Source organism: Aspergillus brunneoviolaceus, assembly GCF_003184695.1.
Source record: "Aspergillus brunneoviolaceus CBS 621.78 unplaced genomic scaffold BO95scaffold_33, whole genome shotgun sequence".
NCBI classification, from domain to species: Eukaryota; Fungi; Ascomycota; class Eurotiomycetes; order Eurotiales; family Aspergillaceae; genus Aspergillus; species Aspergillus brunneoviolaceus.
Genome location: NW_020290763.1, coordinates 82,128 through 107,934, shown reverse-complemented (window position 1 = coordinate 107,934; position 25,807 = coordinate 82,128). Strand labels below are relative to the sequence as shown.

At 51.3% G+C, this 25,807-nt stretch overlaps 12 protein-coding genes and 1 non-coding gene across 13 annotated transcripts in view; 8 read left to right on the top strand and 5 right to left on the bottom strand.

Annotated features, from left to right (window-relative positions):
- Positions 1–115: 115 nt before the first annotated feature.
- BO95DRAFT_442708 (RidA family protein) lies at positions 116–1,038 on the top strand. Its single transcript, XM_025586494.1, has 2 exons — positions 116–352; positions 456–1,038. The coding sequence occupies exons 1-2, from the start codon at positions 238–240 to the stop codon at positions 800–802; spliced, it is 462 nt and encodes a 153-aa protein (XP_025442346.1). The 5' UTR covers positions 116–237; the 3' UTR covers positions 803–1,038.
- Positions 1,039–1,204: 166 nt separating this feature from the next.
- Positions 1,205–3,596, bottom strand: BO95DRAFT_413433 (putative chromatin remodeling complex subunit (Arp9)). The gene is made up of 3 exons (XM_025584283.1): positions 3,505–3,596; positions 1,966–3,409; positions 1,205–1,912 (listed from the first exon to the last, which is right to left on the bottom strand). Exons 1-3 carry the CDS (start codon positions 3,532–3,534, stop codon positions 1,344–1,346), a joined length of 2,043 nt encoding a protein of 680 aa, XP_025442345.1. The 5' UTR covers positions 3,535–3,596; the 3' UTR covers positions 1,205–1,343.
- Positions 3,597–3,938: 342 nt separating this feature from the next.
- Positions 3,939–4,959, bottom strand: nctB (negative cofactor 2 transcription regulator complex subunit NCB2). The gene is made up of 4 exons (XM_025586493.1): positions 4,837–4,959; positions 4,746–4,772; positions 4,355–4,614; positions 3,939–4,278 (listed from the first exon to the last, which is right to left on the bottom strand). The coding sequence occupies exons 1-4, from the start codon at positions 4,856–4,858 to the stop codon at positions 4,159–4,161; spliced, it is 429 nt and encodes a 142-aa protein (XP_025442344.1). The 5' UTR covers positions 4,859–4,959; the 3' UTR covers positions 3,939–4,158.
- Positions 4,960–5,716: 757 nt separating this feature from the next.
- BO95DRAFT_442703 (SDR family oxidoreductase) lies at positions 5,717–6,828 on the bottom strand. Its single transcript, XM_025586492.1, has 4 exons — positions 6,695–6,828; positions 6,320–6,633; positions 5,878–6,248; positions 5,717–5,817 (listed from the first exon to the last, which is right to left on the bottom strand). The coding sequence occupies exons 1-4, from the start codon at positions 6,732–6,734 to the stop codon at positions 5,781–5,783; spliced, it is 762 nt and encodes a 253-aa protein (XP_025442343.1). The 5' UTR covers positions 6,735–6,828; the 3' UTR covers positions 5,717–5,780.
- A 692-nt stretch (positions 6,829–7,520) lies between these two features.
- On the top strand, positions 7,521–9,312 carry BO95DRAFT_413424 (NAD(P)/FAD-dependent oxidoreductase). Its single transcript, XM_025584282.1, has 2 exons — positions 7,521–8,299; positions 8,355–9,312. The coding sequence occupies exons 1-2, from the start codon at positions 7,995–7,997 to the stop codon at positions 9,199–9,201; spliced, it is 1,152 nt and encodes a 383-aa protein (XP_025442342.1). The 5' UTR covers positions 7,521–7,994; the 3' UTR covers positions 9,202–9,312.
- Positions 9,313–10,060: 748 nt separating this feature from the next.
- Positions 10,061–10,755, top strand: BO95DRAFT_442699 (uncharacterized protein). Its single transcript, XM_025586491.1, has 2 exons — positions 10,061–10,137; positions 10,221–10,755. The coding sequence occupies exons 1-2, from the start codon at positions 10,083–10,085 to the stop codon at positions 10,547–10,549; spliced, it is 384 nt and encodes a 127-aa protein (XP_025442341.1). The 5' UTR covers positions 10,061–10,082; the 3' UTR covers positions 10,550–10,755.
- A 338-nt stretch (positions 10,756–11,093) lies between these two features.
- On the top strand, positions 11,094–12,324 carry BO95DRAFT_362883 (non-structural maintenance of chromosomes element 1 family protein; the record flags this gene model as incomplete). Its single annotated transcript, XM_025582594.1, has 3 exons — positions 11,094–11,223; positions 11,317–11,972; positions 12,052–12,324. The coding sequence occupies 3 exons, from the start codon at positions 11,094–11,096 to the stop codon at positions 12,322–12,324; spliced, it is 1,059 nt and encodes a 352-aa protein (XP_025442340.1).
- An 843-nt stretch (positions 12,325–13,167) lies between these two features.
- Positions 13,168–14,938, top strand: BO95DRAFT_482097 (uncharacterized protein; the record flags this gene model as incomplete). The annotated part of the gene is made up of 4 exons (XM_025590233.1): positions 13,168–13,416; positions 13,472–14,017; positions 14,066–14,718; positions 14,754–14,938. The coding sequence occupies exons 1-4, from the start codon at positions 13,229–13,231 to the stop codon at positions 14,936–14,938; spliced, it is 1,572 nt and encodes a 523-aa protein (XP_025442339.1). The 5' UTR covers positions 13,168–13,228.
- Positions 14,939–15,023: 85 nt separating this feature from the next.
- BO95DRAFT_t139 lies at positions 15,024–15,113 on the bottom strand. The gene has a single exon. It is a non-coding gene; the product is annotated as a tRNA-Asp (tRNA).
- Positions 15,114–16,318: 1,205 nt separating this feature from the next.
- Positions 16,319–16,818, top strand: BO95DRAFT_496266 (uncharacterized protein; the record flags this gene model as incomplete). Its single annotated transcript, XM_025590856.1, has 1 exon — positions 16,319–16,818. Exon 1 carries the CDS (start codon positions 16,336–16,338, stop codon positions 16,816–16,818), a length of 483 nt encoding a protein of 160 aa, XP_025442338.1. The 5' UTR covers positions 16,319–16,335.
- A 59-nt stretch (positions 16,819–16,877) lies between these two features.
- On the bottom strand, positions 16,878–20,363 carry BO95DRAFT_496257 (putative ubiquitin conjugating enzyme). Its single transcript, XM_025590855.1, has 3 exons — positions 20,166–20,363; positions 17,845–20,101; positions 16,878–17,815 (listed from the first exon to the last, which is right to left on the bottom strand). The coding sequence occupies exons 1-3, from the start codon at positions 20,308–20,310 to the stop codon at positions 17,062–17,064; spliced, it is 3,156 nt and encodes a 1,051-aa protein (XP_025442337.1). The 5' UTR covers positions 20,311–20,363; the 3' UTR covers positions 16,878–17,061.
- A 1,154-nt stretch (positions 20,364–21,517) lies between these two features.
- BO95DRAFT_496253 (uncharacterized protein) lies at positions 21,518–22,836 on the top strand (the record flags this gene model as incomplete). The annotated part of the gene is made up of 1 exon (XM_025590854.1): positions 21,518–22,836. The coding sequence occupies one exon, from the start codon at positions 21,518–21,520 to the stop codon at positions 22,745–22,747; it is 1,230 nt and encodes a 409-aa protein (XP_025442336.1). The 3' UTR covers positions 22,748–22,836.
- A 2,639-nt stretch (positions 22,837–25,475) lies between these two features.
- The window catches only part of BO95DRAFT_431788 (uncharacterized protein), a gene marked incomplete at both ends in the record, with an annotated part of 703 nt that continues 371 nt past the window's right edge, over positions 25,476–25,807 (top strand). Inside the window, 3 exons of the mRNA XM_025585026.1 lie at positions 25,476–25,493; positions 25,552–25,647; positions 25,705–25,713. Coding sequence (XP_025442335.1) covers positions 25,476–25,493; positions 25,552–25,647; positions 25,705–25,713 — 123 coding nt within the window. The remainder of the gene's footprint in view (positions 25,494–25,551; positions 25,648–25,704; positions 25,714–25,807) is intronic.

Sequence of the window (25,807 nt, the reverse complement as noted above, 5' to 3'; positions counted from 1 at the left end):
CAGCAGTCTGATCTATAGTCACCTACACCCATGTCACCTACTAAATTAGCATCTCTGACTATACCAACCTACCACTAAACCCCCCACTAGCTTCCCCCCTCCCAAGTCGATTATGAACCCATATAAACACCGTCTCCCATCTTACCCCCCCTTAACCCCCCTGATAGTCTCCCATCATATTCAAGCTCAACCCTAGACCCCGTCATTAGAGTGTTCCATCCTCCCAAACCACCTATCATGCCCCCCAAACTCCCCAGCTACTCCCGTCCCGGCCGCGGCCAACACTTCCAAGACGAATATGGCTTCTCCGAAGCCTGCATTGCCGGCGACAGAATGGAGATTGCCGGACAGAGTCAGTTCCAGATCCCAACTTAACTTTGTCACCCCCCCCCCCCCCCCCCCCCCCCCCCCCCCCCCCCCCGAACCCAAGCCAAACTAACCCTCCCCCCCAAAAGCCGGAATGTCGCCCACCTCCACGACCATCCCGCCCACCCTCGAAGAAGAAGTCGCCCAGGCATTCGCCAACATCAACGAGGTGATCCTGTACGCGCTGGAGCGGGCCCGGCCAGAGCTGCGCGCCCAGGTGGCCACCGGGTGGGAGCTGGTCACCAAGTTGCGCAGCTACCACGTCAACCTTCCTCAAACCCGGGAGACGATCATCGGGCTGATGGTGGACGAGGTCCGCAAGTGGTGTCCCGGGCACCAGCCGACGTGGACGATGCTGGGGATCGAGGCGCTGCCGTTCGAGGGCCAGAATCTGGAGATCGAGGTGGATGTTTATCTGGGTCCGTCGGGGGCTTAGGTAGGCCCTTTGGGTTTTGAGAGAGAGGGGGGGTTGGTTGGTGAGGTGGGCTCGTTGGTCTTTACATCAATTGAGAGGGGAGGATGTTGTGTGCATGTACATAATTGTTCTGGAGCGGCTGTGGTTGAAGTATCCAGTGTTGGACTGATACGGATGTAACACGTACTAATAGTGTGGATACTATATAATCTCTTGCTTTCCTCTGTTTGAGGGCCAAACCAAAGGCTAGAATAGGCATACGAAAACTCGTCAAATTTTTGAGCTCGAATGTTTACGATGCCCCATTTTGGTGCCTTGCAAGCACCTTTGTACATACACTTTACCCTGAATCGTGGGTTGGATCAGATCAAACTACAGCCTCAATCTCCGTAGCTTGAGTGATGATAGCCTTCTTGTTCTTGTCTTTTTTTTATCTCTCTAATTTTCTTAAGAGAAGAGGCTAGTCATGTAGTAAAGGTACAGAAAACCCTCGGTGAAAAACAATTATTCGAGTATTTCAGGTAAAAAAAAATTCCCTTTCCGAGACAAATTCATAGGGCTATTACATGACATAATCATGAATCGCGGACGGGCCGTTCTCGTTATACTCTACCCGGGTCATGAAGCCCTTGCTGAGGCCCTGGTCGAGCACGAACACGACCTTGGATGCGACCTGGGCCCCAAGGAAGACCGCCTCCTCCATACCGTGGCCACCACTCGCCACGCCGGGACCGCCAGGACCAGCTGCTCCGGGTGCGTTGGTGTTGGCTTGCTCTTTCCATTCGGAAAAGTACTCCGGAGGTCGCAGCGTCTTGACCGAAGTCGGGGTTTGGGAGTGCCCTGTGGACCGGTGGTGATGCGACATCGATGTGGGATCCATCAATGGAGTTCCGGGGGGCATGCTGGAGGACACCGGGTTGTTGGAGTGTGTGGCAGCGACGAGGAGAGGATTGACACCGTGACCAGCAGGGTGGTTCATCGGACCAGGCTGGCCAGAGGGGGCAGGAGTGTTGGTTCCTCCTGTCGGAAGAGGGGTTGAGAAGTTGGAAGGGATTTCGGAGGTGAACATAGTGGCGGATGGAGAGAGGATGTATTTTTGGGTGATGGCACCAAGCAGAGATGCCGTGAATCCTGTGAGACAAGATTAGTATGGGAGCCACATTGACTTTTGATGGAATACATACCCTTGATCTTGCTGCCATTGCCAACAACAATCAATGAATCCCAAAGCTCACTCCGCTTGGTGGCATCCGGCACAGCGAGGATCGTATGGTGAATTTGGGTTGCGATGTCCTCCAAGAGGCCGCTGGTTAGACGCTCACCGGAATTCTGCTTGGGCGTTGCCGCCAGGAACCGCTCCACACCGACCTCAATCTCTCGCGTTTGGCGGATATACCGACCGGGGCCGTTGGTCGCCTCCTTTTCTGACTCTATCCGTACATATTCTTCGAATTGGAATGTAGCCTTTTCTTTCTTCGAATTGGGCAGACGGACAGGCTTTGCGTTTTGATCCGTACTGCCCTTCTTAGTCGAAGCCTTCTCCGCCTTTTCCTTCTCCCGGTTGGCGAGAAACTCGCTGGTGTTGCCGCTAACGATAGCTGCGACGTCCAAAACGCCCTCATCCTCGTCGTCCCCATTGCCCTCAGCTCCGGTCTGGGTGCCGTCACCCGGACCGCGGGGAACAGTCTCATTCGCGCTGCCATTCTCTGCGCCTGTGGACGCAGACGCGGCTGGATTGACGCCCTGTCGCGCAGTTGCAGCGGTTCCGGGTAGTGGCGTACCGGGAGGGAGAAGCTCGGTGATGTTGCTTCGTTTTAGCTGCTCACACATCTCCCTGGAGAAGCCCTTAGATCCTAGGAGTTCAACCAGGCGGTCCGTCATGTAGTCTCCACCGCAGCCTTCTAATGCGAGACCTCTTCCGTGCTCGCTGACAATGAAATCCGTAACAGCCGTAACATCGACCTTATCCTTCCCGACATCGACCACCGTGGCTGTTGATGTACCGTAGCCGTAGCAGACGGCGAGCGCAGAGTCCATCATGCAGAAAGCGGGCGTCTTAAATTTCTCGAAGACGAATTGAGTGATCGTCTCGCGGTCCCGTGCGGACCAGGCCGGTTCTGCGATGAGCATGATAGGGGTGTGGAAAGGAGGACTGAGGGTGTTGTGGACATGGGTGAGGAGGGCGAAGAAGCATGACCAGTCAACGATGCGACCATTCTCGATGGGATAGATCGCCCCTTCATCCGATGTCACGTCCTCTTCGTAGTAGATCTCTGTTGTCGTAGGTTTCTCTGCTGCGGGGTCGGTCGGCTGGCCGTCGGTCGACTGTGCTTCCTCGTTCTTCTGTTCTGTATTGGCAGAGGCCTCGGGCTGCTCGGTCGTGGCCTCCGTTTTCACCGTGTCTTGTTGAGTTGTGGAATCCGCATCCTTCATCTCCACGTCTTCCTTGGGCGCCTCGGTACCATTGCCGACTGGGACCTCGTGCCGACGCTCGCGGATCTTGTATGGTTCATACTCACCCTTCTTCTCGGCAGGGAACATCCGTGTGGGGAAGCGAAACCGAGCAGGTGTGAATGATTCTGGTAGGCCGAGTTGCGCCAGGGTGACCTGCGAGCCTGGCGCAATTATCTGGACGAATGGGTGTTAGTTCGGTCGGGTGGAAGTGTAGACTTCATTAGGATGGCGGATATATGACCAGACGGGCGGAGGCGGTTGGGACGTACCAAGATGTGTTCATCTTTGAAAGGGGGCATGATGGGCGATCCAAAGTGACGAGGCCTGGGACTGTCGCAATCACGGCACTGACTCTCCGCGGTGTTTGCAGCAGCGAGCTTTGCGCGCTAGGATCGGAGGTTGGGCGGAGAACCCAATGAGGCTTAGCGCCGCGGTCGAGCGTGGTCTGTGCTTCGTTTACTGACTGAACTATCTATACAAAGTGCAGTACGGTGAATTCCGCGCATTTTTTTATACGTTCACTCGCCTCAATATCAAGCCTGGACTGAAGGATATTTGTGGTTATGTCCCGGTGTCTCTGGAACAGGCCAATCGGGGCTTCTGCATACCGATATGATGTCGCTCTTAGGCTCTTTGAAATCCACCCCCCCGCATGGTCTGCAACTCGGATATGGCAAGGGTGTAAAACAATGAAAAGTGCGCACTCCTGGTTTGTCTCCCAGAGGCAATATAGAATTATATGAGCCAAACTAGCGAAGCCTCAAGGGACATGAAATACATAACCGACCCTTTTCCCAAGCACGACCCAAACCAACAAACTCCGAATTTCTGTCCTCTGGAATCTCAAACTCCTGAACCTGGATCTCCTATGGCCAGCATGAGATCAAACCACATTACGATGTTTCATGCAAATTCGTTGCCTTTTACTCCGGAGCGGCGTGATATTTCTCGGTCGCGGAGCGGAACAACTCCTGCTGCTGCCGGAGCAGCTCTTCCTCGGACAAGCCGCTTTGTTCCATCTTGCTCTGCTTTTTCTCTCGGGACTAGCGATGGAGAGGCGCGTCAGTCTTTGTTCTTTTTTTCGCACAATCCCAAGGAAGACACGAGAGCATGACGTACCTTCAACTGTTCCTTGTGTTCTTCCGCAACAGCCAGGACATCGGCGATATAGTCACCGAAGCCGAGATCGCGCAGGGCGCGCTCGACATGTTCGCAGGCGATCGTCTTCTTGGCCTCTTTCTCGCTGATGTCGTTGGCTTCGGAGGAGATCAAGGTGATGAATTCGACACAGCATTCCATAAGCAGATCGCGGGCATCTTTGGAGAAAGTCTGACCGGAGGAGGGCGGGAGGATCTCGGTGATGATTTTCTGGACCGTCGCTATAGATTCCGTGGCGGTTAGTCTCTATACGCGTATTCGCTTGCATCGGGCCAAGAACGCGACCGATGTTGACAAAGAAACCTTTTGCGCCCACGCCTTCGCAAACAACGCGATGCTTAGAACCACATACCTTTGGGAAGCGACAGGTCGTCGTTTGCTGTAGATTTGTACGAGTCAGCATGTAATTGTATTGCGCCAAGAAAGTAAGGCTGAGCACGTACAACTGAACTCTCGATCCGACATGGTCGACGAATGATGTGTGAGAGGAAGAGAAAAAAAAGGGGTGGGTAGGAGGTAGTCCCGCGCTCGGTGAAGCTGTTCTTCACAAGAAGTATGGCTCGCCCACCGCGCGCGGGGACTAGGATGGTCTAAATAGCTGTGAGGGCCAAATTCCCGGCGGCGCGGAGGGACTCGAACACGGAACGGAAGAACTAGACTAACAGTCTGGGCAGAATCCTACCGCCCTCGTGGGTTTTTATTCGGCGCCGCAGCTTCGATTTTTTTTCTTTGCTTCTTCATTCGCACAATGCCCTTCGCACAACAAGGAAACTTGATTTTGGCTTCCTGTTCCAAGATTTTGCTCCGGCTAACCTTTGTTGGTCAAATACAACAACAATGGACTAACTTAAATGGTATGTTTCTTCTTCGCTTTTCCTTTCGCTCCCACTTTACTATGATGAACATCGTTGTCGCCCCTATCAGACCATTCTATGGTGACGTACACTGTCCAAGCCAAACGGACTACTGATATCCTTCCAAAATCTGCATTTTGTGATCGCTCAGAATCTTTCAGGAATTCTTTACTGACTGACTCGAAGAACTTTTAGGCAATTTCGGTTTGAGATTCGATACCAAAGATATTGATATAATGAAATCGATTTTTTTTCTGTTTACAATCTCTTTTGTAAAATTTCTCCCACAATAGAATAGCTTTTAAGGTATGCTTTTGCAATTCTCCTTTATACCCCCCCCTGTTATGTGATGAACAACCTACATTCCATGCTAAGTATGAAGGTGTGCTACACCTAATGCTTCTAAAATGTACCTGCTTTTCATCTTTCGGCTGATCAAAACAACTCTATCTTGATTCTTGTTCTATGGATTTTTTTGATATCAGTATATGCTAACTGGCTTTCTAAAGTGGACGCAGGATTCGAGTGTAGATCTATTCCTGGAAATTCTTCAGGAGGGCGTCGTTCCAGCTGGGAGACGCATGTTAGTTAGAATTTCACACAATGGCAGATTTTTCCCCCACAACTTACTTCAAGAATTTTCCGGTCAACGAGCTCGGGGCATCCAGCACCAGCTTGGCCATGACATGGCTTGGTTGCTCCACCTTGAGCAGCTTGCCGCTCTCGTAGGCTCCTGTGAACTTGGCGTGCATCTGAGGCTCCAGTGTCGTAGCATGGTCCTCGCGCAACTGGCGCTGCATCTCGGTGTCAACCATCCCGGGGCGGATGGAAATGCTGGTGACATCGGGTTCCTCCTCGCCCAGGGTCAGGGCAAGGTGGTTCATGGCGGCCTTGGTCGCACCGTAGAGACCCCATCCCCTGTAGGCGGACACTGCGGCACCCGACGAGGTGAAGATGATCTTGCCCTTAGACTCCCGCAATGCTGGAAGACCGGCCTTGACCTGATTGTCGTGGGCTGCGTGTTAGCTCGCTACCGGGGCCTCGCTGTTTCATTTCCATGCAAGCAACTCACAAATGCGACCAAGCTCATGAAGTTGACATCGAATCCTTGCTTCCACTGTTCCGGGTCGGCTTCCGCAACCTTGCCGACTTGTCCGAGGATGCCGTGGTTGAGGACCATGCCGTCCAGACGGCCAAAGGTCTTGAGCGCCAGGTCGACTGACTTTTGTGCGAGGGAGAAGTCGGACAGGTCGCCGTTCAGGACCGCGACTTGCTGGGAGTATTGATCCTTGAGCTTCTGGAGGGGCTCCACGCTGCGGGCGATCACGACGACATTGTGCGATTGCGGCGCAGTGAGGAGGTACTTCGCAATGGCGAGGCCGATGCCTATAATAGAGATGAAGTGTCAGTCAGGACGGAGCTACTGGCTCGCGGGGGCATCAATTACCTCTCGAGGCACCGGTGACAATGATGGTCTTGCTCGACATTCTTGGGGGATCTAATTAGGTTGGTGTGAAACGAGGAAGGCAAGAAGAACGTGCGGGGTGACAAGCTGATTGGAGTGAAGCTGCAGCAGACACTCCGCGGAAGAAAAAAAAGCTGATCCCTGGGGCGGTGATGTAATTGAGGGGAACGTGGGGGTGGTTGTTGTTGTTCTGCCCGCCGCGGCTCGCTTCTGCTTCTTACTCCTTGATCCGTACCTGGGTGCATGACTACCTTCAAGGTTACAGTGAAGTAGAGTGCCTTCATTGGCCATTGTATCCTGCATGACTCGAATGAGGATTGCTGGTTTCGGTCTCAATTCAAGAGGCAGATTTACTAGTACTACCGGTACCCTATGTATGAGAGTCCTAGAACGGCCAGGATGAGTTGCCACCCGGCCCCTTGGCAATCGGCGGAAGGCTCCCAGGTTAAGAAACATACTATGAGTACCTTATGTATACACATGCAACAATGACAGTGATAGACTTGACAATGCCTGGTAACTCAATCATCCATAGCTTGTGATAGACAGACGGCCGTAACTTTGTGGCCAAGTGACCGAATACGGGTGCATTGGTTATGCACAATATCTGCAGCGCAAGACATATCTTGTCTACTTGCACTACAGTTTGCTATCTGTCTTACGTGATCAATCTGCAACTGAATTCCTGGAGTTAGCTACTATATCTACAATGTGATCATGCAACAGCATCGGTCACTTCACCGAGCGCAAACGGCAGAATGATTTACCGCGGAAAACGGGTTCCAAACCTTGTTACTCCACTCCGGAGCGCAAGGCCGAAGTCGGGTCCCGGGGGAACTCCATGCTCACAGTGTTGCACCATCTGATTTGATGCTCATTATTGGCTGTGGCAATTGACGATAGTCGTACACCGGGCCGGTTCCTGGTGAGCAGCCGGTCTGGTATCTGATAAGGTCATTTCGTTGCGATAGATTATCAAATGGTCTGGTCTAGACTAGGTTTACCCCGCGAGATCTATATGGAGACATTCTCCATAAAGTGATCGGTTACCTGGCACAGAGTTCTATAGCCAGTGCTCTTGACTTGACCTATACACACTGCAACCGTGAACTATCATACAAAACCCTCATCTCTCACCAAGGCAACAGTCATTCTTGGAGGAGGAATCATAGGAACCTCCATCGCCTATTACATCTCCGAAGGCCAATCTGCAGAGAACATCCATGTGGTGGACTCCTCCTCCGAGCTCTTTTGTTCTTCGTCCGGCTATGCTGCTGGATTTATGGCCAGGGACTGGTTTGCCCCTTCTCTCGCACCATTGGGAGACCTTTCATTCAAGCTAGAGTCCCTAGCTGCCGAGAAGGACGGCGCAGAGAAATGGGGATACATGAAAGGCAGTGCACTGAGCCTGGGAGTTGCAGCGAAGAAGGGAGGCAAACGTGGGGATGATTGGCTTCGCACAGGAACCAGCCGGGCAGAAACCGCAGCTGGATCGGAGCCACTCATTGCAGAGCCACCGTCGTGGTTGACAAAGCAGCATGGGGCCGAGACGCTGAAGATTAGTGAGGATGATGATACTGCTCAAGTGTAAGTGAATAATCCTCTTTTCACTTCCACCGAAACTATGACCTAACGTCATTAGTGATCCCCTGAGACTGTGCAAATTTCTCCTAGAGGCTTGCGTTGAACGAGGAGTCAAGGTTCACAATCCTGCAAAAGCTGTGTCTATTCTGCAAGGGAAAGATGGATCCATCACGGCTGTCAAGACTGTGAATCTTGAAACGAAAGCTGAATCTACAATCGCTTGCTCGAACCTCATCCTCTGCGCCGGTCCGTGGACACAGCGAGTCTTGCAGGAGTTGTTCCCCGCGTCTCAAGTTTCGCTCCCCATCTATCCCTTGGCTGGCTACTCGCTGGTTCTACACTCCCCACGGTACACCGTGGAGCACGAGCAAACGACATACAAGGGCCGGAGCCAGGCCCTGTTTACAACATACCCCCCGAACTGCGGCTTCTGCCCGGAGTTGTTCTCGCGACAGGGAGCAGAGGTCTATATTGCAGGCTTGAATACGAGGGATATACCCCTTCCGGAAAGAGCAGACGACTACCCCAAGTCGATGGAGCAGAAAGAGATGGACAGGCTCAAAGCCGTTTCTGTCCGTCTTCTTGGAAAACTTGCGAAGGGCAGCTCTGAGGCTACCGATGAGATCACGAATACTGACGACTTGGAAGTCATCCGCGAAGGGCTGTGCTTCCGGCCCGCTTCAGAGCGCGGAACTCCTTTCGTTGGAAAGATCAATGAGAATCTGTTAGGAAAGAGCATTAAAGCCGCCGGAGGCGTGTACGTTGCGGCGGGCCATGGCCCCTGGGGCATTTCGCTTAGTCTAGGAACCGGCAAAGTTATTGCTGAGATGGTGAAAGGTGTTGAACCTTCGGCGGATGTGAGCGGTTTAGGTGTGAACAAAGTGGAAAGAGGGTCGAAGATGTAATTTGATATTTACTGATTTAATTCCTGTTGCAACCCTCGGCAGCTAGTTTATGAAGATTGAACACACGGCTTTGGAACATTAAACAGTTATTACCCTAGATTGAGATTCAGGAACATAACCGTGAGGCTTACATATATCATCAACCTATCTTTAACCCCTACGTTACAATCTAGTTTTAACCTTAAAGCTATGAAATGCTATATGAAAGTGTTCACAACCATTTCGCAGCCAGCTTACATTTTTCACCTCTGGGGTCCTTTTTCCACTCGGTAAATTCGAGAGAAGCAGAAATAACCCCAGAGTTTACAACTATTATTAGCAGGTATATATAGTATATCGAAGCCGTTTCCTGTAGTTGGTCTAGATAGTTAATGCCAGCGATTGTAGCCTGAGGCACCAGAATCTTCTCCGGGCTTAGTCATTCTCACCGCCACGAGCTCGAGCTGTCCAGAAACTTCAATGAGAAGCTGGGGAAACTGTTCAGAAACAAACAACTCTGCCTCCGTGCCCTCGCGCGTTCATCTTTCTCACTTACTCTTACACTCCCTTGCTTGATTTCTGAGCATCTACTCGCGTTTCTCTCCAGCCAACCTACCTAATTTCAGGATCATCGCCTCGGCGCATCACATAACACCATGGCTAACTACCTCGCCTCCATTTTCGGTACAGAACAAGACAAGGTCAACTGCTCCTTCTACTACAAGATTGGTGCCTGTCGACACGGCGATCGCTGCTCGCGCAAGCATGTCAAGCCCTCGTACTCGCAGACCATCCTGATGCCGAACATGTACCAAAATCCCGCCTACGACCCGAAGAACAAGATGAACCCGAGTCAGCTGCAGAACCACTTTGATGCATTCTATGAGGATGTGTGGTGTGAGATGTGCAAGTACGGCGAGTTGGAGGAGCTGGTTGTTTGCGATAACAACAATGACCGTATGTTTGGCCCCCTTCCCAAGCCTCCCTCCGCAAACCTTTGGACTGCCTCAAATGACTAATGCATGGATTTTCGCCAACAGACTTGATTGGCAACGTCTACGCCCGCTTCAAGTACGAGGAAGACGCACAGGCCGCCTGTGATGCGTTAAACTCCCGATGGTACGCAGCGCGACCGATATACTGCGAGTTATCACCGGTGACGGACTTCCGGGAAGCGTGCTGTCGGTTGAATAGCGGGGAAGGCTGCGTTCGTGGCGGCTTTTGCAATTTCATTCATCGCAAGGATCCCAGTAATGAGCTAGATCGGGAGTTGCGGTTGAGTACGAAGAAGTGGCTGAAGGAACGGGGACGCGATGCTCGGAGTGTCAGTCGCAGTCCCAGCCCGGAGCCCACCCGGCGGAGATACTAGGTTGTTGTTCTTGTTCGTTCGTGGGGGAAAAGGGTCCATGAGCTTTGGGATTCGTCGCTTCTTCTCTTTTTTTTCTTTCTTTCCATTTCTCTTAATCCTCATCTGTATAACGATTTGTGGCGTTTATCGGGGAAGTCTGAACCTCATCATGACATTGTCACTTGTATTTTCGATTCCCATTCTTTTTTTTTTTTTTTGGCTTTGGACTTGGTTGTCTTCTTCATAGTACCATGATGTCTAAGCTTTATCGCGATGCTAGTGCATTAATCTGGAATGAGATAATCATATCATAGACCCAAACCTGTCCGTATTCACTACAACAAAGAAACCCATGGGGGCTTTTGGCGGGTAGCCTTTCTTCCCCCCAAAATCAATACTACCGAACGCGGGAGGCGCGTGCCGCATCGCGTCTTCCGCAGTTCTTTGTCCCCTCAATTTTCTTTTGTTAGTCCTAAGAACATAAAATAGCTCTGCTTCCATTCCTTCACCATCTCTACATGAACCTAGGCTCTTTCAGAAGCTGTCCCAACCTTCTTTCATAACGATGGTCCGAGAAACCGGCCCCTACAATTACAATGACACCAACCGCGCCTTTCTCCAGGCCTTCATGGGCCGCTCGACCATGACCTTCGAGGAAGCCAAACCCGTATTAGCTGCGATCTTCTCAGCGCATGGTACAGCCCCTCGTCCCTATCTGAAGTACAGCCAGTCACATTATACTGTCTTTTAAGCCAGTGGAGCGATACTGACTGACCCCACCTCGATAGAGAAACAACCCGTCTCCCCCGAGGAAATCACCGAGGACGAACTACAATCCTACATCGCGACCGCTAACAACGCCATCTCGCCCTTCGACCTCGAGATCCGCAGTACCCTGCCGCAGATAGAAGTTGACCCGAGCCAGACGACGGCCGTGCCCCCGCCGGAGCGGGTGTATGCGCTGGTGAACACGACGAGCGACGCGCTGACGCAACTGGCGACGACGTACTCGGCGGACGAGATCGCCTACGTCAAGCGGTTGCTGGATGCAATGTTCGAGACGCATAACACGCGCCGCTGCGAGGCGATGGCGGTGAGTGGCATGCAGGCGTTGCAGCTGGCCAAGGTTTCCGGGGACGGCGGCAGCCAGAGGAGAGAGTCCGGGTTGCAGTCGCAGACGACGCTCACGCAGGGTGCCACGCAGCAGCCGGACTCGCAGGCGGTCGGTGGGGTGGTGCAGTCGTTGACGATGTCGCAGGCGGAGGCGTTGCTGAAGCAGTTGGTCGAGGAAGGGTGGTTCGGGAAGAGTGGCAAGGGGTTTTATAGCCTCAGTCCCCGGGGCTTGATAGAGCTGCGGGGGTGGTTGGTGGCGACGTATAACGACGAGGCGGAGGGGATTCGGAAGATCAAGTTCTGTGCTGCGTGCAAGGATCTGATCACTGCGGTGAGTTTCTGTTTTGCGTCTCTGATACGCGCCGTAACGATGTGGCATGGGATAAAGGCTGACTTGGCGCTGGGGATAGGGTCAAAGGTGTGGTGATCGAGATTGTCTGGGAAGATTGCATGATCATTGCATGCACCACTTCTTCCGGTCTCAGCAGGCTGAGGTCTGTCCGGTGTGTAAGGATACCTGGCCGGGTAACAAGTTCGTCGGCGAGAGAGCAGTCACACAGTCTGATCAGGAGCTGCACGCCCGGAGAAGAAGGAGCTCGAATACCCAGCGGCCGAGTGATGCAGCTGGGCCTAGCACCCAGCTTGAACTTACACCCGTGGAGGAAGATGAAGGCAGTGACTGAAGAACGCGGACATCTTGGAATCATGAATGATCTCCTGACACCCCGCACATGCGAAGATATACCGCCGACCAAGTACTGCACTTCGCATGTCTGGCATTCGGGCTTTGCTCTTCAAACCTAACTCCGAAGACCTTCACAACATCCCGAGCGAGCCATGCAACTGGTTGCGTGCGTGGGAGCGCTGCTCGATCAGACAGTCGCCTAACGAGGCTGAGCTGTTTATCCTGACTTTGTCTCGAAACTATAGAAGCAATGCCACCGAAAATGCAGCAAGCAATGCATCCAGCATCCAGCCCCTGCGATACAAGTCCGACTTTGACTTCGGAAGCTGTATACAGAACATGGATATCACTTCGCTTACAATGAATAGTATTATTATAAGATACCATGCGACGAGTTTCTGTTAACTGACTACGCTTTCGGATTTTGTGAGATGAATTGAGTTCACTCAACAATGGAGCTTCCAGTATATCTCACAACGAGGTTCAAGGTTCCAAGTGGCAGCTTCCAGAAGGAGCAACTGTAGCCCGCCGTTCGGTAAATATTTCCTGGCCTTCACAGAAGCATCATAAGCATTACAACCATCATCATTATTATTACTAGTATCAATCATCTTTTCTATTTTGTCTTTGCCCTGCTCTAAAAAACAGCGATGTTGACAGATTCGATTTCTCGAACCAAGGTACTCAATCGCTCGAGGTTCTACAGTATACTTTCCGCCTAGCGAAAGATCCCAGTATCTGCAGCAGAGAAACTGGTCATTGGGGGTGTGTTGATCAGTAGTGGTCTACTGGCATATTGGTATCTGAAAGGACAGCAACGGAATGAAAACACGCATCAGAGGCCTACGGCGAGCAAAACCGTCCAAGACGCGAAGTTTCGACTTTCGACAGACTGCCACTACATGTCTGCCAGCGAAGCTGACGAGCGGCTACGTGCTCACCAAGCACGTCTCATAAGTCCTCGGCTTGTGTCATGCGGTGCTGACTGTTCGACTCTATCGAGTGAGCCATGGAAGTCATATCGAGGGTTCTCTCAGAGGCTATCGTGCGGCCGCACCCTAGACTTTTGGGCCATCTACAACGACCACATGTAAGCAGCCCTTCGAGAGACCGCTGTGACTCAATTTTTCTGACCTGGTGAACAGCGACGTTCCCTTACGCGATCATCTTTCGGAAACATTGATTCCCTCTGTAGCATGTGAGCTGAATGAGGTGTACTCAACTGAACCATTACCAGACGCCGAATCACTGAGGCAAGCCATACGGCGTGGGTTTGGGACTGAGAACAATAGTCGGATGGCCACCTTATTGCGTCCTCGGCAAGAACTTCCTCAGCATACGGCCCCAGACTCACAAATCACACCAGCAGCTGCACCTCTTTCGGGTGCGAAACAAGCCCAGGAGGAAATCAGCCATAAGGCTATAGAGTTGCATACCGCACCACCCCCTCAATTTCCAGGGGCTACGCGTGACTCCAAGAAGGAGCCCACCCGGCGATGTGCTTTGCTGTTAGTCTACGGCCATCAAGATTGTGTTTTGCATGTGGCATCAACCGGTAATTGTCGCGCAGTACTGGGTCGCCGCAGTAGGCGAAGGGGAGAATCATGGACGACCACGGTGATCCCTGTGGACCAGCACTGCGTCAATACCGCCGAGCAAATGCACGCTAACTTTGTGCATCCAGGAGGGTCGTAAGTGCTTAGAATCTGGCCGCTTCTGGGTACCCTCGGACTCTTAAGGGGCCCCAAAAACTTGCCTAGAGCGCACAACTCGGATGATGATGCCCGGACGATTCCCAGACCGACTATCTTGCAACTCACCCCTGAGCCACTGGTGACTAGTGTTGAGATTGAGCCTGAAAGTGGAGATTTCGTTGTAATGGCCGCCTCGGGTAGACTCTGGGAGTGCTTAAGTGCCGCGGAAGTTGTAGCACTGGTAGGACGATGGATTGACGAGCCGGAGAACATAGGGACTGAGGAGGGTCGACAAGGATGGTCCAAGTACATTAAGTTGGTGGGCTTGAGAACAGTGTCCAATCGTGTCCTGACCTGCCAAGGAAAATTGTCCCAAAGAACTTTGAACCTCGCGAGTCCAGATGAAAGGTTCGTAATGGAGGACGGAAATGCCGCATCTCATCTTATCCGGAATGCTCTCGGAGGGAGGCTGCAGAGCCAGCCCTTGAGTGCTTGGTTCAGGTTTTCGCTTCTGCGTGGCAGGGGGTATCCTGCTGACATGACAGCCTCGGTTGTTTTCTTTGGTGGCAGACCCAGAGATGTGGGTGCAAGGATCAGAGGTCTGGCGGAACTAGCAGTTGGATGCAGGGGTTTGATTGCAAGGTTGCTCGTTGACATCGCAATGAGGTGTGCTGAATTCGCTCAAGTATTGGCTCTAGGTTAGTGATGGATTTAGTATAGAATCGATCGTAAGAATTATCTCCTTCATCTCGTGTGTCCTTCCCTGACCGACTCATTGTTCGTTATACCAATGGTGGTTTTGCTCTTGACGCTGAATGGCCTTCATACATCCATGCTGACGAGACGGGTTATGCACGTCTATACGTACCTGCCCCAATCGAGGTGGTCCACACAACCCGATTCTCGCTGGTTCAATAGAGGAGAGAGGGATTAAATTCTCAAGCGTGCAGGCGCAAAGAGACCAGCGTCTGGAGCCTCTCATGCAAAAGCATGAAAAAGAAATCTCCCCGACTGGGAGTCGAACCCAGGTCTCCCGCGCTTGTTCCCAGGTGGGATTGACAAGCGGAAATCATGACCGTTAGACCATCGAGGATCGGAGGATGTATTCTTTGAATTAGATTGACAATATGAGCCTGATGCTGTGTCAGAGTGTAGCATTCGACCATGCTGACTTGTACTGTCTTTGCATTCCGGTCTTCTCCAAATACCGATTAGACAAATCTAAATATTCGAAATCAATTCATCAACCAGCGTCCACATTTCTCACTTCAGTAACCATGCTATGCTCTGCAGCATCATCGTGCATGTACTCTGCCACTTTCATCCTTGTACGCTGCATATCCCGCGCAGCTTCCCAAGCCAAACAAACAAAACCTTCCGCACCCACCGAAGACACTTGGGAAAGGTTCGCGTGAGGCTTGATCGGACCCAGTTCCTGCGGTGCGTACCATGGAGCAGCGGACCCGTGCTACCATACATGCTGATCTGCTCCTGATTAGTGGTCGCTCCACTGCGTGCCGAGATCCCTGCCAGCGAGCCCGCCTATCATCATTTTCCTTAGCATCTACTCAGATCTATAGACAGGAGATATCTGCTTTGACATTAAAATTGTTATATCTAATCGAAAGGAATACGTAAATGGTCCAGCTCCAACAAACAAAGCGTTACCTGCACACACACTACGACAATATATCACACGGTCCTGCCCCGATGGCAGAGCCAGGCACTAGTATATACAGCCCAGCAAGTGCAGCAAGTGGAACCCCGACGATCTCAGATCTAAATCCGTTTCCTGCTCTAGATCAACTTAGTGTACATTCTCCTGTTGATCTCTATCTATACTCTAGAGGGTGGGAACCGCTCGGGTCCAGTGTGCTGACTTTTCGCTTCATCAAGCCCAGCCCATGCGTGCTTCTTTGCTGCTTGCTCAAGTTGTCTGCTTATTGCTCTTCTCAGCAATCGTTCTTCGTGCCAACAGCCACTGTTTGCTTTCTGCTATCGAAAATTAAGTCACTCATTACAATTGTTGCAGTATCCAGTCGCTCGTTACTTCAAATTCATTAATCCATCCTATTCAGTATCAACACTCTGTCTCGAAAACCAACAGTGCAGTCATTCCCTAAGACTTAAACAAAGCAACCAAATATACCAACAGCGTCTGGCCGTGAGCCCCTTGCAAAATCCATCCCAGAGAATCAAGCATCTAACCTCAAAACGACTGCAGTAATAACACTCGCAGCTAGAGCACCATCTAGATCCCAGCCCAGAGCACACAAACCCACCAAACCCACCAAGCCCCCCAAACAAACAAGACAATGCACCTCCTCTCCCCCCTCAGCCTCAGCCTCAGCCTCCTCATAACAACAACAACCACCTTCATCCACCAAGCAACCGCCTCACCAACATGGCACACACACGCCCACACCCACTCCCAAAACCACGCCCAACGATCCCCGCACCTACCAACCCAAAACAACCAACGCCGCACCTTCTCCCTCCTCCCAACCTTGAACCTCAACGCCCTCGACCTCACCAAGTTTTCGAACATCGATCTCACCAACCCCAATAGCAACGGCGAAGCGCTGGACACGCTGAACGAGGTCCTTGACACGCTGCCGCTGGTGCTCGAGTTCTGGGCCCTGAACCGCACCGCCGGGGTTGTGGGGATGAGTCTTGATATGGGATTGGCGGAGTTAGCGGATATTGGGCTGGTGAGCCTCGGAAAGCAGGGGGCCGGGTCGCGAGGGAGGAATGCCAAGGTGCATGTTAATGTTACTATTACTGGGCTTGTGGATTAGGATCTAATGGGATCTGCTCAGTGATTCTGGGTCTAGCAAATGGACTACATAATAAATAGGTGGTTGTGTTGGATGGATTTGAGTCCTGGACTGTACATGTAGCCTTGGTGTCCGTCTGGGCAATAAACCGTAAAGGGATGCGCATGTCTGCAGTGTTGCTTCGCCGGGCTCAAGTATCCACCACTATCCACCGTCTCTCTGACTCCCTATCTTAGTTCGAGATAGAAGGGGAACGCAGTCTCACTATGCTGCTTGCATCTTTCCAAAGTCTTCCGGCACCTTCCAGTTGTGAATGCTACACATCCTGATGAATGCGTTGACGGCCTCGCGCCAGGAGTAATCGTGCTTCTGGTGAGCATCCAGGCGGGCCGGGTACGGGTCCTTGGATGAAATGAGGAGCCGCACCTGCAACAGGACGCTCTCCATGCGATACAGCGGATTCCAGCCGGAGCTGGTGAGCAGGTCCATACAGATGGCGCCTCCGGCGGTGACATGGCCCCCTCCGCCGGCCGCGAGCGGCACAAACCGTGGTCTGACGACGCGAACGAATGGGGGAGAGTACGGGAATGAGGGCGGGAACCGGATTTCCAGGAGAATGCACTTGTCCTCGGTGGCGGCCAGGTCCCGTGCCAACGGTAGGCTGGGATCGAAACTGTGCAGAGCCACGAGCCACTGGTACGGATTGTCAACCCGTTCGGGATCGATGTACCAACCGAGCTCAGCCAAGGAGTCGCGCGCCTGGAGCGCTGCGGTGGCTCCCAACTCCCGCATCAGTCTTGTGGTGGCCTGCGAGGTGGCGTCGGTAGGAGGGGGCAATAGCTTGATGTTGGCGGATCTTAACACGCGCAGCATCTTCACCGCCAAGGGGTCGAGGATCACGCAGTCACTGTCATCGTCATTTTCTTCGAGCAGGCGGCGATCCTCATCGAGGGTCGCGTCGCTCTCATAGCCAGCGTCCAATCTGCGACCACCACCACCATCACCACCGACTGAGGTTCTCTGTGCTTGAGAAAGATGAGTCCGTACCCCGGATAGAGGAATTGTGACTGGTACGTCATTCTGACTGGTACGTCATTCTGACCGAGAGCTGTTCGCTTGGGATCCTGCACATAGACGTCTTGTAGAATCTTGCGGCTGCTAGTACCCGCCGCGGGCCTGGAGCATTTCACAAAAAGGTACCGAGGCATGATCCATGATATCTCCTGCACCACATACGGCGATGTGCACTTGAACTGCTCTGGGCAGTTGACAACCTCGTTCAATGAGATTGCCATCGTAATCCCTAGCTTACTCGACGGCCAGGACCCCTCGGCGCGATCCCTTATAGAGTAGCCATCAGAGAGCCGGAAGTCCCGGGCTAGATACACCCCATCCCCAAAACTTCTCCCATTGCGACATTGCTCGAAATGTAGGCCCCGTCGAAGGATACTATGCCAGCTGCTGACTGGGGATCCATGCCAAGCAAAGAGAGTGGGATATTGCTTCTTCGACGCTTGGAGCTCTCGCTCAATCGCCTCCACGAATTCCTGCTCCTTGTCTGGGGTCCCTTGAGCGAGTCGAAACTGCATGTGACCCTCCATGCCTGCAACCTTGTGCTCTGGGTCTTTGTCATAAATGATGCAGGATCGATTTGACGAAACGATCCATCGCAAAAGGTACAGTGCGGCGGGGGAGATGCGTTCTTCCCACGCGTCGAGAGTCCGATGGCTAGAACTGCCTTTGATGAACTCGACCATCGAGGCGACTCCCGGGAGCGTATCGAGTAACCTCACGAGCATCACCTGCTTTTCCTCCAGTGTCAAGTTATCGAAGTCTTTGTTGTACAGCGTAACCATCACGCTTGGAGATCCGGACTTTGTGGGCTCCGGATTATCCTTGCCCTCGTAGATAGGCCCTGAGAGAGTGTAGGAACCATCATCGTTGTGCATGCGAACACAATAATGAATTGGAGTGATTATTTCGTTTTGGTTTCTCACCTTCCTTGTAAGAACAATCCACTCGCCGACCTTTAACTCGAGTCGTCCCTGCGGAACGAGCGTGTCACCAACCAGTTTTGCCTGAACAGCCTGTTTCGAATTCAGATTCGGATTGGGGACTTTAAGAGGAAGGTCGAGACAGTCAGTCAGCGATTTTGCCTTGGCACGCCGGTAGGCGAAGGACACGAGTAGATCCACGACCTCAGGATGATGCACAATCTGCCACTCCAGCTTCGGTCCCTTGCCACATTCTAGATATTGGAACAGACAGAGCCGCTTCGAGCAAACGTACGGGTTCAGTGCCTGGAAGCTGGCAGCGGTCTTGCAGTAACATACTAGACAGAATTCGCTGGCACGGGTGAAGCGCCGGAGCGCATATTGCATCGCAATGCGGGGTAAGGACAGCCTCTTTTCGTCCCGAATGCATCGGAGGTCATCTTTTTGAACAAAACCGGGAATCCAGGTACTCCAGGCCTCTTCCACAAAATACTTCGGGTCTCTATCATCTTCCATGCCGGGTTTTGTGCCTTGTTGAGTGTCATAGTAGTGCTCGGCCCCTGTCCAGGAGTAGCCGTGATCGATTCTAAGCTGGATGAGGTCCAGCAGCCGTTCGTTAAATAGATCCGTAAGCATTTCCGTCACAAATGAGGATCTCAATCGCCCGAGAGCAGGATCTGCTGTGGGATCTGGAATCGTACCGCTCGTGTCCTTCAGTTCTTGTCCGGGGGGATGGAGAGCTTTCAGGGTGGACGCCAGCGTGGGCTTATACGAGTCGCAAAGACCGACGTACATTTGCGGCTTCTGCAACGGATTAGATCGAGCCTTATCGTCCAAGCTGTAGTACTTGTAAGGGTATTTGATGAGGAGAACCAAATAGTCGGAGGGGGAGACATTCCACAATTGAAGCGCATCGTTGGAGATGTTCAGCCGAGCAACACGACAAGAGGTGACTACGATGACGCGGCCTTGCATGTCGCCCAGAACTCCAACTTTGATTCCGGAATGTTTCGCAGCCTGAAGGTCTTTTCGCAGGCGCTCATGGACCTCGTCCCAGTCGGGACCGTGGTCCGTGTCCAATTCCATCTCACCGTCGGTGTCCAAGTCATAACCCTCACCCTCCGAGCTGGCATCCATAGTATTGTCGTCGCTTTGACCAGTTAAGCGGTCCAAGAAGCCTTGGAGAAGTGCGTTCAGAGGCCGGCCATTGTATTTAGAGCCAATAGACTGAATTGTCTGGGCAACAGGATCGGAGATACCTTCGTCGCCCCAGATCAAGTACTCATGCTGAGTCGGGTATGCGGATAGATCTAGTGGTGAAGCGCTTGGTTAGCCGAGATCAGGACACTGGAGTTTGCAAGGAATGTAACTTACCTGGAATGAGGAGTTGGATACAACTTTGATGACCAGTTGGATCACTGTAGGTGAAAGTGAAGGTGTCATCTTGCCGAAGCTCGAAGCCAGTCAACTGAGGATGAGAGGCCTGTCTAGCGTCCCGCAAGAAGTCGGCGCGAGGCATGCTGATAGACTCAGGAGGTAGAGATAGAGAGGGGTGAGTTAGGAGGAGAAATGATGAAAGAGAGATGAAAGAAGGATGGAACAAAGGTGGTGGTCGAGGCAGCGGAGAGACAATCCGTGAGATAGATAAAGCCTGGGCGGATGATGCAAAGTAAGCAGCTTCCTAGTGAATGTAGCAGCGACAGAAATAGAGCATGTGTTGAAAGCTCTAGACTGTGCTCAATCTGCCTTTTCCAGTAACTCACCACTTACGCTAGTCCACGATCAAAGCAACAGAATTTACCGAGTCCCTTTGACGATGATGATCTCAGACGTGCAAGGCTGCGGTCGTCGACTTATTTCTCCTGGTAAATAGAAGGAGGTTCCTCTAATCTTGCCAGTGATTGCACGTTGAATTATTCCAAGATTACTGAGCAGATTTGCGACGTGATATAGGAGTGCCTGAGCCAATGAAAAGACAGATTCAGTAGCTGTGATCTCTTTATTTTGATCGGACAAAGGTGTATGGTGCCAATATGCTCAAAGCATTGCCGGAAAGTCTTGTTTTCTGCTTCAGAAATGAAAAGGAACAAAGAACAACGAAAACCAAGGCACAGACAAAGAAGACTGGATTGTCTATCTACACAGTAGTCCGGGTGTTAGAGGAATGCAGTCCGATTAAGGAAATAGCATTCGAATGATTTGTTATTGTAAGATTCTGTAGTTCGACTCGGGAAGTTCGACGGATATCCGAAAGCACCAAGAGGCACTGCCGCGGGCTGTTTCGATCATTCGCCGCAAGGTGTAACTTACAGTATACTATATTACTTTCTCAGTCAGATTGGCGATGCGGTAGCTCAGAATGATTCTATAGGGCAACTGCATCTAAACTCCAATGTTTGGTAAGTGTACTACAGTTCCAACATGATCCAAAAATAGTTAGCAAAGCATTGTAGGTGTAAGAGAAGGCCCCACCACTCAACCGACCGAGGGAGTGTCTTTTCTCCCCGAAGCGGAAATTCTGTTCGTATTCGTTCAGTTTTACTTCACACTTGCAGCCATGCAGTTTGACTTTCGAGGCAAAAGCTTGGATCGGGCCCACTGAATAAGTGTAACCTCGCCCCCATAAAGACCCTGAAGCCCTCTTCACTCTCCAATTTCCCTTCAACGTTGTTCTCCCCCGAGCGCATTTGGGAAACGTCCGTCGCCTTTCCTCGCTATTATTCACCATGCCTCTGAGCATACATCTCAACAACCAGAAGCGCTGGTACTCGGGGGGTGAAACGATAAGCGGTCACGTCAAGTTCCAGTGTACTCAAGCGACCGAAATCGAGGACATCCGGGTGAGCTTCACCGGGAGCACCAAGGCCAAAGTCCAGAAAGTCAAGGGATCGGCGGCTCCTTCAGCCAGCTATCGCAGCAAATGTGTGCTGTTTGAGAAAGAGAGAATCCTGTCGCATCTCGATGGCGGAAAATTGGATCCAGGGACGTACGAGTGGCCATTTGCTTTCACGTTTCCTGCCCATGTTCAGTCGCCAGGCCCGTCATCCGGATGGTCCGAGAAGCCTCCTTTCCGCAGCGATGTAAATCACCCGCTACCGCCGTCGTTTGCAGCAGAGACGGGGGACTCCCTTCGTAACTTGGATTGCGTGATCGACTACCGAGTACAGGCTGAAATATCCAAGCCACAGAGAGGTCTCCTGGGGAAGAAATCAGCCTTGTTCAAGGAGACGCAGCACTTGAGATATCTTCCCTCAGCACCGAACGCGGAGAAAAGCGGTGACCAGTCTGCCCTTTATCGACAGCAAAGAGAGGAAGTGTTCGAAATCCGCAGTATCTTGCTCCTTCCTGAAAACAAAGGGCGAAGTTTAACCTTCCAAGAGAGATTTCAATCATGGGCTTCGACCAGACTGCCCCGTTTCAGCTTCAAAGCAACGTTCTCCTATCCCACTTGCGTCAAGCAAGCATCGACTATCTCATGCTTCTTAGATATCCTCCCATTTATGGAAGACTCATCTGTCGGCCAGCCTCCGGATATTGTATTGCAGTCTTTGTCATTGTGGGTTGTCAGTCAAACCGCTGCTCGGGCTGCGCCTTCTCTGATAGGAGCTTTGTCAGGACAGGTGGACGAAAAGATCGACTTGCTAAGTCAAAGTCATATTGCGATGCCTGTTATGGGGACTTTAGATTTGTCCCAAGCCTTCGGATCACTGATGCTTGGCCGGCCGGACATATCTTTCAGCACATTCAATCTCAGTAGATCCTACAGACTTTGCGCATCCTTTGTGTTTGAGTGCGCTGGAAAGTTGGTTGAATTCAATCTCACCGATATGCCATTTGACGTGGTGGCCCAAGTTGAAGCGACAATGGAGGAAGAGGCACAGAGTTCTTGTGCGCAGGGCTCTCCGCCGCCATATGACCCTGCTTCTAGCATATCGACATCGAATGACAAAAGATAGACGTCTAGCCCCGTGTGGACGGTGCGACGTGGGCTTCAATCGTTGTATCGGGCCGGGCCTTGACAATACGGTCGGATTGGAAACTCCCAGATGCAGGGATCGCATGAGGGTGGGATTGGCGATTCGAGAGTTGGCTCTGGTGATGCTATAGCAGACCGGATTGCAAGCTAGACATGGGTTTGAACCCTGAGCATTTGTTAAATTGCGTAATACAATATCCTCGTCTGCTGCCCCGGGAGGGAGCCAAGCCTCCGAATAATCGCTCAGGCGCTGCAGAAGCAGCAGAAGCAGTTAAGCATGAACTATATTCATCTTCATGATATGGTCCTTGAGCTTCGCCAACTGGTTGATTAAATACGTGCTCCTCGAGGGAATATCGAGACTGAACCAAAAGACCAAGTACCTTATCAATGGGAGTTGAATGTAATATTGACATCTCGGTACCAACAGTCATAATCATAACAAAGCTCCGGACGTCCTCAGAAATAGTGTGAGATCTTAGCCAGATATCCAGTGGCAGGGCGCACAAACAAAACAATAATGGTTGAACTTCGTAGAGCCATCCGTCCAGTTCATAGAAAAGCTTAAGTTCAAGGTCGGTATTCGAAGTTAAAGTGTCAGAATATTGCCTTGGTATGAGGTAAACCTTGTAGCTCTGGGATAGCAACCTTTGAGAATTGCTATGTATTGCGAGCTTGGATTCCTGAAGAGAAGTCGTGAAGGCTAGCAAAACAGGTGTGGGTGCGCCGGGGACTAGAGTATGATATCACAGCTTTCTGCAAAGTTGGTGGATGATTCAGAAATGACTGGGATACCTTGCATGCGCTCATTACTGAATAAGAGCTAAGTTTCGATTAGAAGACAGATTTGTTGGTGAGGTCCATGACTGGAATGAAGTACACTCGAGGTTCTTCGCTGGTCCGTTCTTCCTCGTATAGCCAGTTCAACCTTGACTGTTCTCAACTTGCGACAACGATCATCAGTTACAATCGCCAGCGAGGCTCAGCACCGACTGCAATCGGTCAGGATTCTTGATGCAGAACAATCTTTGAGAAAGAGTATCCCCAACCCTCTTATATTGTGGATCTTGGACTAATTCTGTCTACGATTGCTTCCAGAAACAATTTCCTCCGGCTCCACGAGTTCGGCAAGCCTTGACACAGCCCATGTCTCCTTCCAACTCCCGAAAATACCAGTGCGTTACTTCCAAATACTCGGCCATTTCCTAAAGACATCGACGGGAAACAAGTCTGGGTGTACGCTTGGCACTACAGGTAGAACAAGCGTCGGGACAATTCATGAAAAGAGGAGAGCCGTGAAGCTCAAGAACTGGATAAGCGGATTACGATAAATGAACGTATTGTCGTCATCCGGTTTGAACTCGACCGTATCTAGCGGATCATGGAACAGTATCATCCTAGATGGTTCTTGTTGCCCACCGAACTGCTTTCAAGTCAATCTCCAGCTGGTACCGTGCTGGCACTGGCATTATCTCGAGAGCTGTCCCGTCCGGAATTCCGGTTGCGCGCGGTGGTTGAACCGGTGGATATGGCAGTACTCTGCAGTCTTCTTCTGCTCCGTAGAGATCAAAAACGTCAGGCTTATGACCAAGAGCAAGGCCAAAGTCGGCGGGGCCAGCACATACTAGTTCTGCGTCGTGGCTGTTGAGGGATGAACGCAAAGACGGGGGGGGGGAAGCCAGAATCTGTAGTAAAGAACCTTGGAATCGAATGAGATTATTTGCCCACTACTTGGGTATATAATCACGAGGTTGACTCCAAGAGATAGAGATAGCCAGTCCTACAAACCCGTGCCGCAAAACCTTTATAATCCACAACATTCAAAGACAGCTTCGGCACAGCTATCTGAAGCCTCCAGGGCATATAGACCTTTCTCATTGATACAATTGTCTTGTATAACATGACTAGATTGTTTGCCTAGTTGATTCTAGACCAGCTACCCTCAACCTAAAAGTATAGTTCTTGTTCACCGGAGCAATTCAGCTAATCGATTTCACTATGCGAGCTGTAAAGATATTTGGTATATACAAAACTAGATATATCCAACATTAAAACCACTCATCGAGTCAAATTCACTAGATCCCTGCTGGTAGAGGCATCCATAGCTGATAATGAGGGTAGGTGGGTGTCTCATTCACTGTGGGCCGGCGCTCTCTCGGCCCACGCTCTCCCCGTCCGTCCCCTCCTCCCTCCTCCGCTTCCTCTTCTTCCTCTTCCTCTTCTCTTTCTCCTTGTCCTCTTCTTCCTCTCCCCGGACGAATAGCTTAACACGTTCGTGAGTATAATCCTCTTTCGAGTCCTTTTCATCAGCTTCCATCGAAAAATCATTGCTTCTTATCTTCATTCCCATTTCTGTTCATGTCATGTATCTATTACCTTGTTTTTGATGTATCTGACGCGTGAGGCGAGCTTGTCAATAAGTCTGGCTTCACGGAGCATCCCCATCTTCTATCATCCTTTTGTCATGCTTCGTCTCAGCTTCATCTCAGCTTCATCTCTCTGCTATCTTGTATCTCATTGATGCCCGTGAAACAGGCCTGTTTGTACGCGAGCAATCCTGAATCATCTTGTCTCATCTCTTCTGTGTCTCACTTTATCCTATTTCATCTCTTCTTATCCCAGTGTATCCCAGTGTACCCCAATCCATCCCATATCACCCTATTCCTATGGTTCTTGCAATGGCCAACGATCGATCTAGGCTAATCAAAATGCCTCAAGTGGAAGAAGTAAGTCGTCCGTGGTCCTTAAAAAAGATTTCAGTATTAGTACTAATTAACCCTCCAGACTCGAGATTGCTACCATTGCGGCAAGAAAGGACACTTGCAGGCGAATTGCCCCGAAATAGTGAAGAAGGAAGAGATCGAAACTCATGCTCAGTTTGTAAGTATATTCCCTTATTCTTCTTAGGTTTATAGGAAGTGCTAATCTGTCATTCAGTTTGTCGCCGTGAGTATAGTCAGCCTGTAATACCAACTAAGTCTAACGACGGACTAGGTTAAGAGAGAAATGTCCACCTTCCCCGCCCTCTCAGCCCGCGCCC

Coding starts and splice junctions, on each gene's coding strand:
- BO95DRAFT_442708 (XM_025586494.1), top strand. CDS start 238: ATGCCCCCCAAACTCCCCAGCTACTCCCGTCCCGGCCGCGGCCAACAC. Junction 353..455: donor AATGGAGATTGCCGGACAGA/GTCAGTTCCAGA, acceptor CCCCCCCAAAAG/CCGGAATGTCGCCCACCTCC.
- BO95DRAFT_413433 (XM_025584283.1), bottom strand. CDS start 3,534: ATGCCCCCTTTCAAAGATGAACACATCTTG. Junction 3,410..3,504: donor TCAAAGATGAACACATCTTG/GTACGTCCCAAC, acceptor CCATTCGTCCAG/ATAATTGCGCCAGGCTCGCA. Junction 1,913..1,965: donor CAATGGCAGCAAGATCAAGG/GTATGTATTCCA, acceptor CTTGTCTCACAG/GATTCACGGCATCTCTGCTT.
- nctB (XM_025586493.1), bottom strand. CDS start 4,858: ATGTCGGATCGAGAGTTCAGTT. Junction 4,773..4,836: donor GTCGGATCGAGAGTTCAGTT/GTACGTGCTCAG, acceptor ACAAATCTACAG/CAAACGACGACCTGTCGCTT. Junction 4,615..4,745: donor CGACCTGTCGCTTCCCAAAG/GTATGTGGTTCT, acceptor CGGAATCTATAG/CGACGGTCCAGAAAATCATC.
- BO95DRAFT_442703 (XM_025586492.1), bottom strand. CDS start 6,734: ATGTCGAGCAAGACCATCATTGTCACCGGTGCCTCGAGAG. Junction 6,249..6,319: donor TCATGAGCTTGGTCGCATTT/GTGAGTTGCTTG, acceptor CACGACAATCAG/GTCAAGGCCGGTCTTCCAGC. Junction 5,818..5,877: donor TTGACCGGAAAATTCTTGAA/GTAAGTTGTGGG, acceptor TGCGTCTCCCAG/CTGGAACGACGCCCTCCTGA.
- BO95DRAFT_413424 (XM_025584282.1), top strand. CDS start 7,995: ATGGCCAGGGACTGGTTTGCCCCTTCTCTCGCACCATTGGGAGACCTT. Junction 8,300..8,354: donor GATGATGATACTGCTCAAGT/GTAAGTGAATAA, acceptor TAACGTCATTAG/TGATCCCCTGAGACTGTGCA.
- BO95DRAFT_442699 (XM_025586491.1), top strand. CDS start 10,083: ATGTGCAAGTACGGCGAGTTGGAGGAGCTGGTTGTTTGCGATAACAAC. Junction 10,138..10,220: donor TTGCGATAACAACAATGACC/GTATGTTTGGCC, acceptor TTTCGCCAACAG/ACTTGATTGGCAACGTCTAC.
- BO95DRAFT_496257 (XM_025590855.1), bottom strand. CDS start 20,310: ATGCCTCGCGCCGACTTCTTGCGGGACGCTAGACAGGCCTCTCATCCT. Junction 20,102..20,165: donor TATCCAACTCCTCATTCCAG/GTAAGTTACATT, acceptor CTTCACCACTAG/ATCTATCCGCATACCCGACT. Junction 17,816..17,844: donor TCACAATTCCTCTATCCGGG/GTACGGACTCAT, acceptor TCAAGCACAGAG/AACCTCAGTCGGTGGTGATG.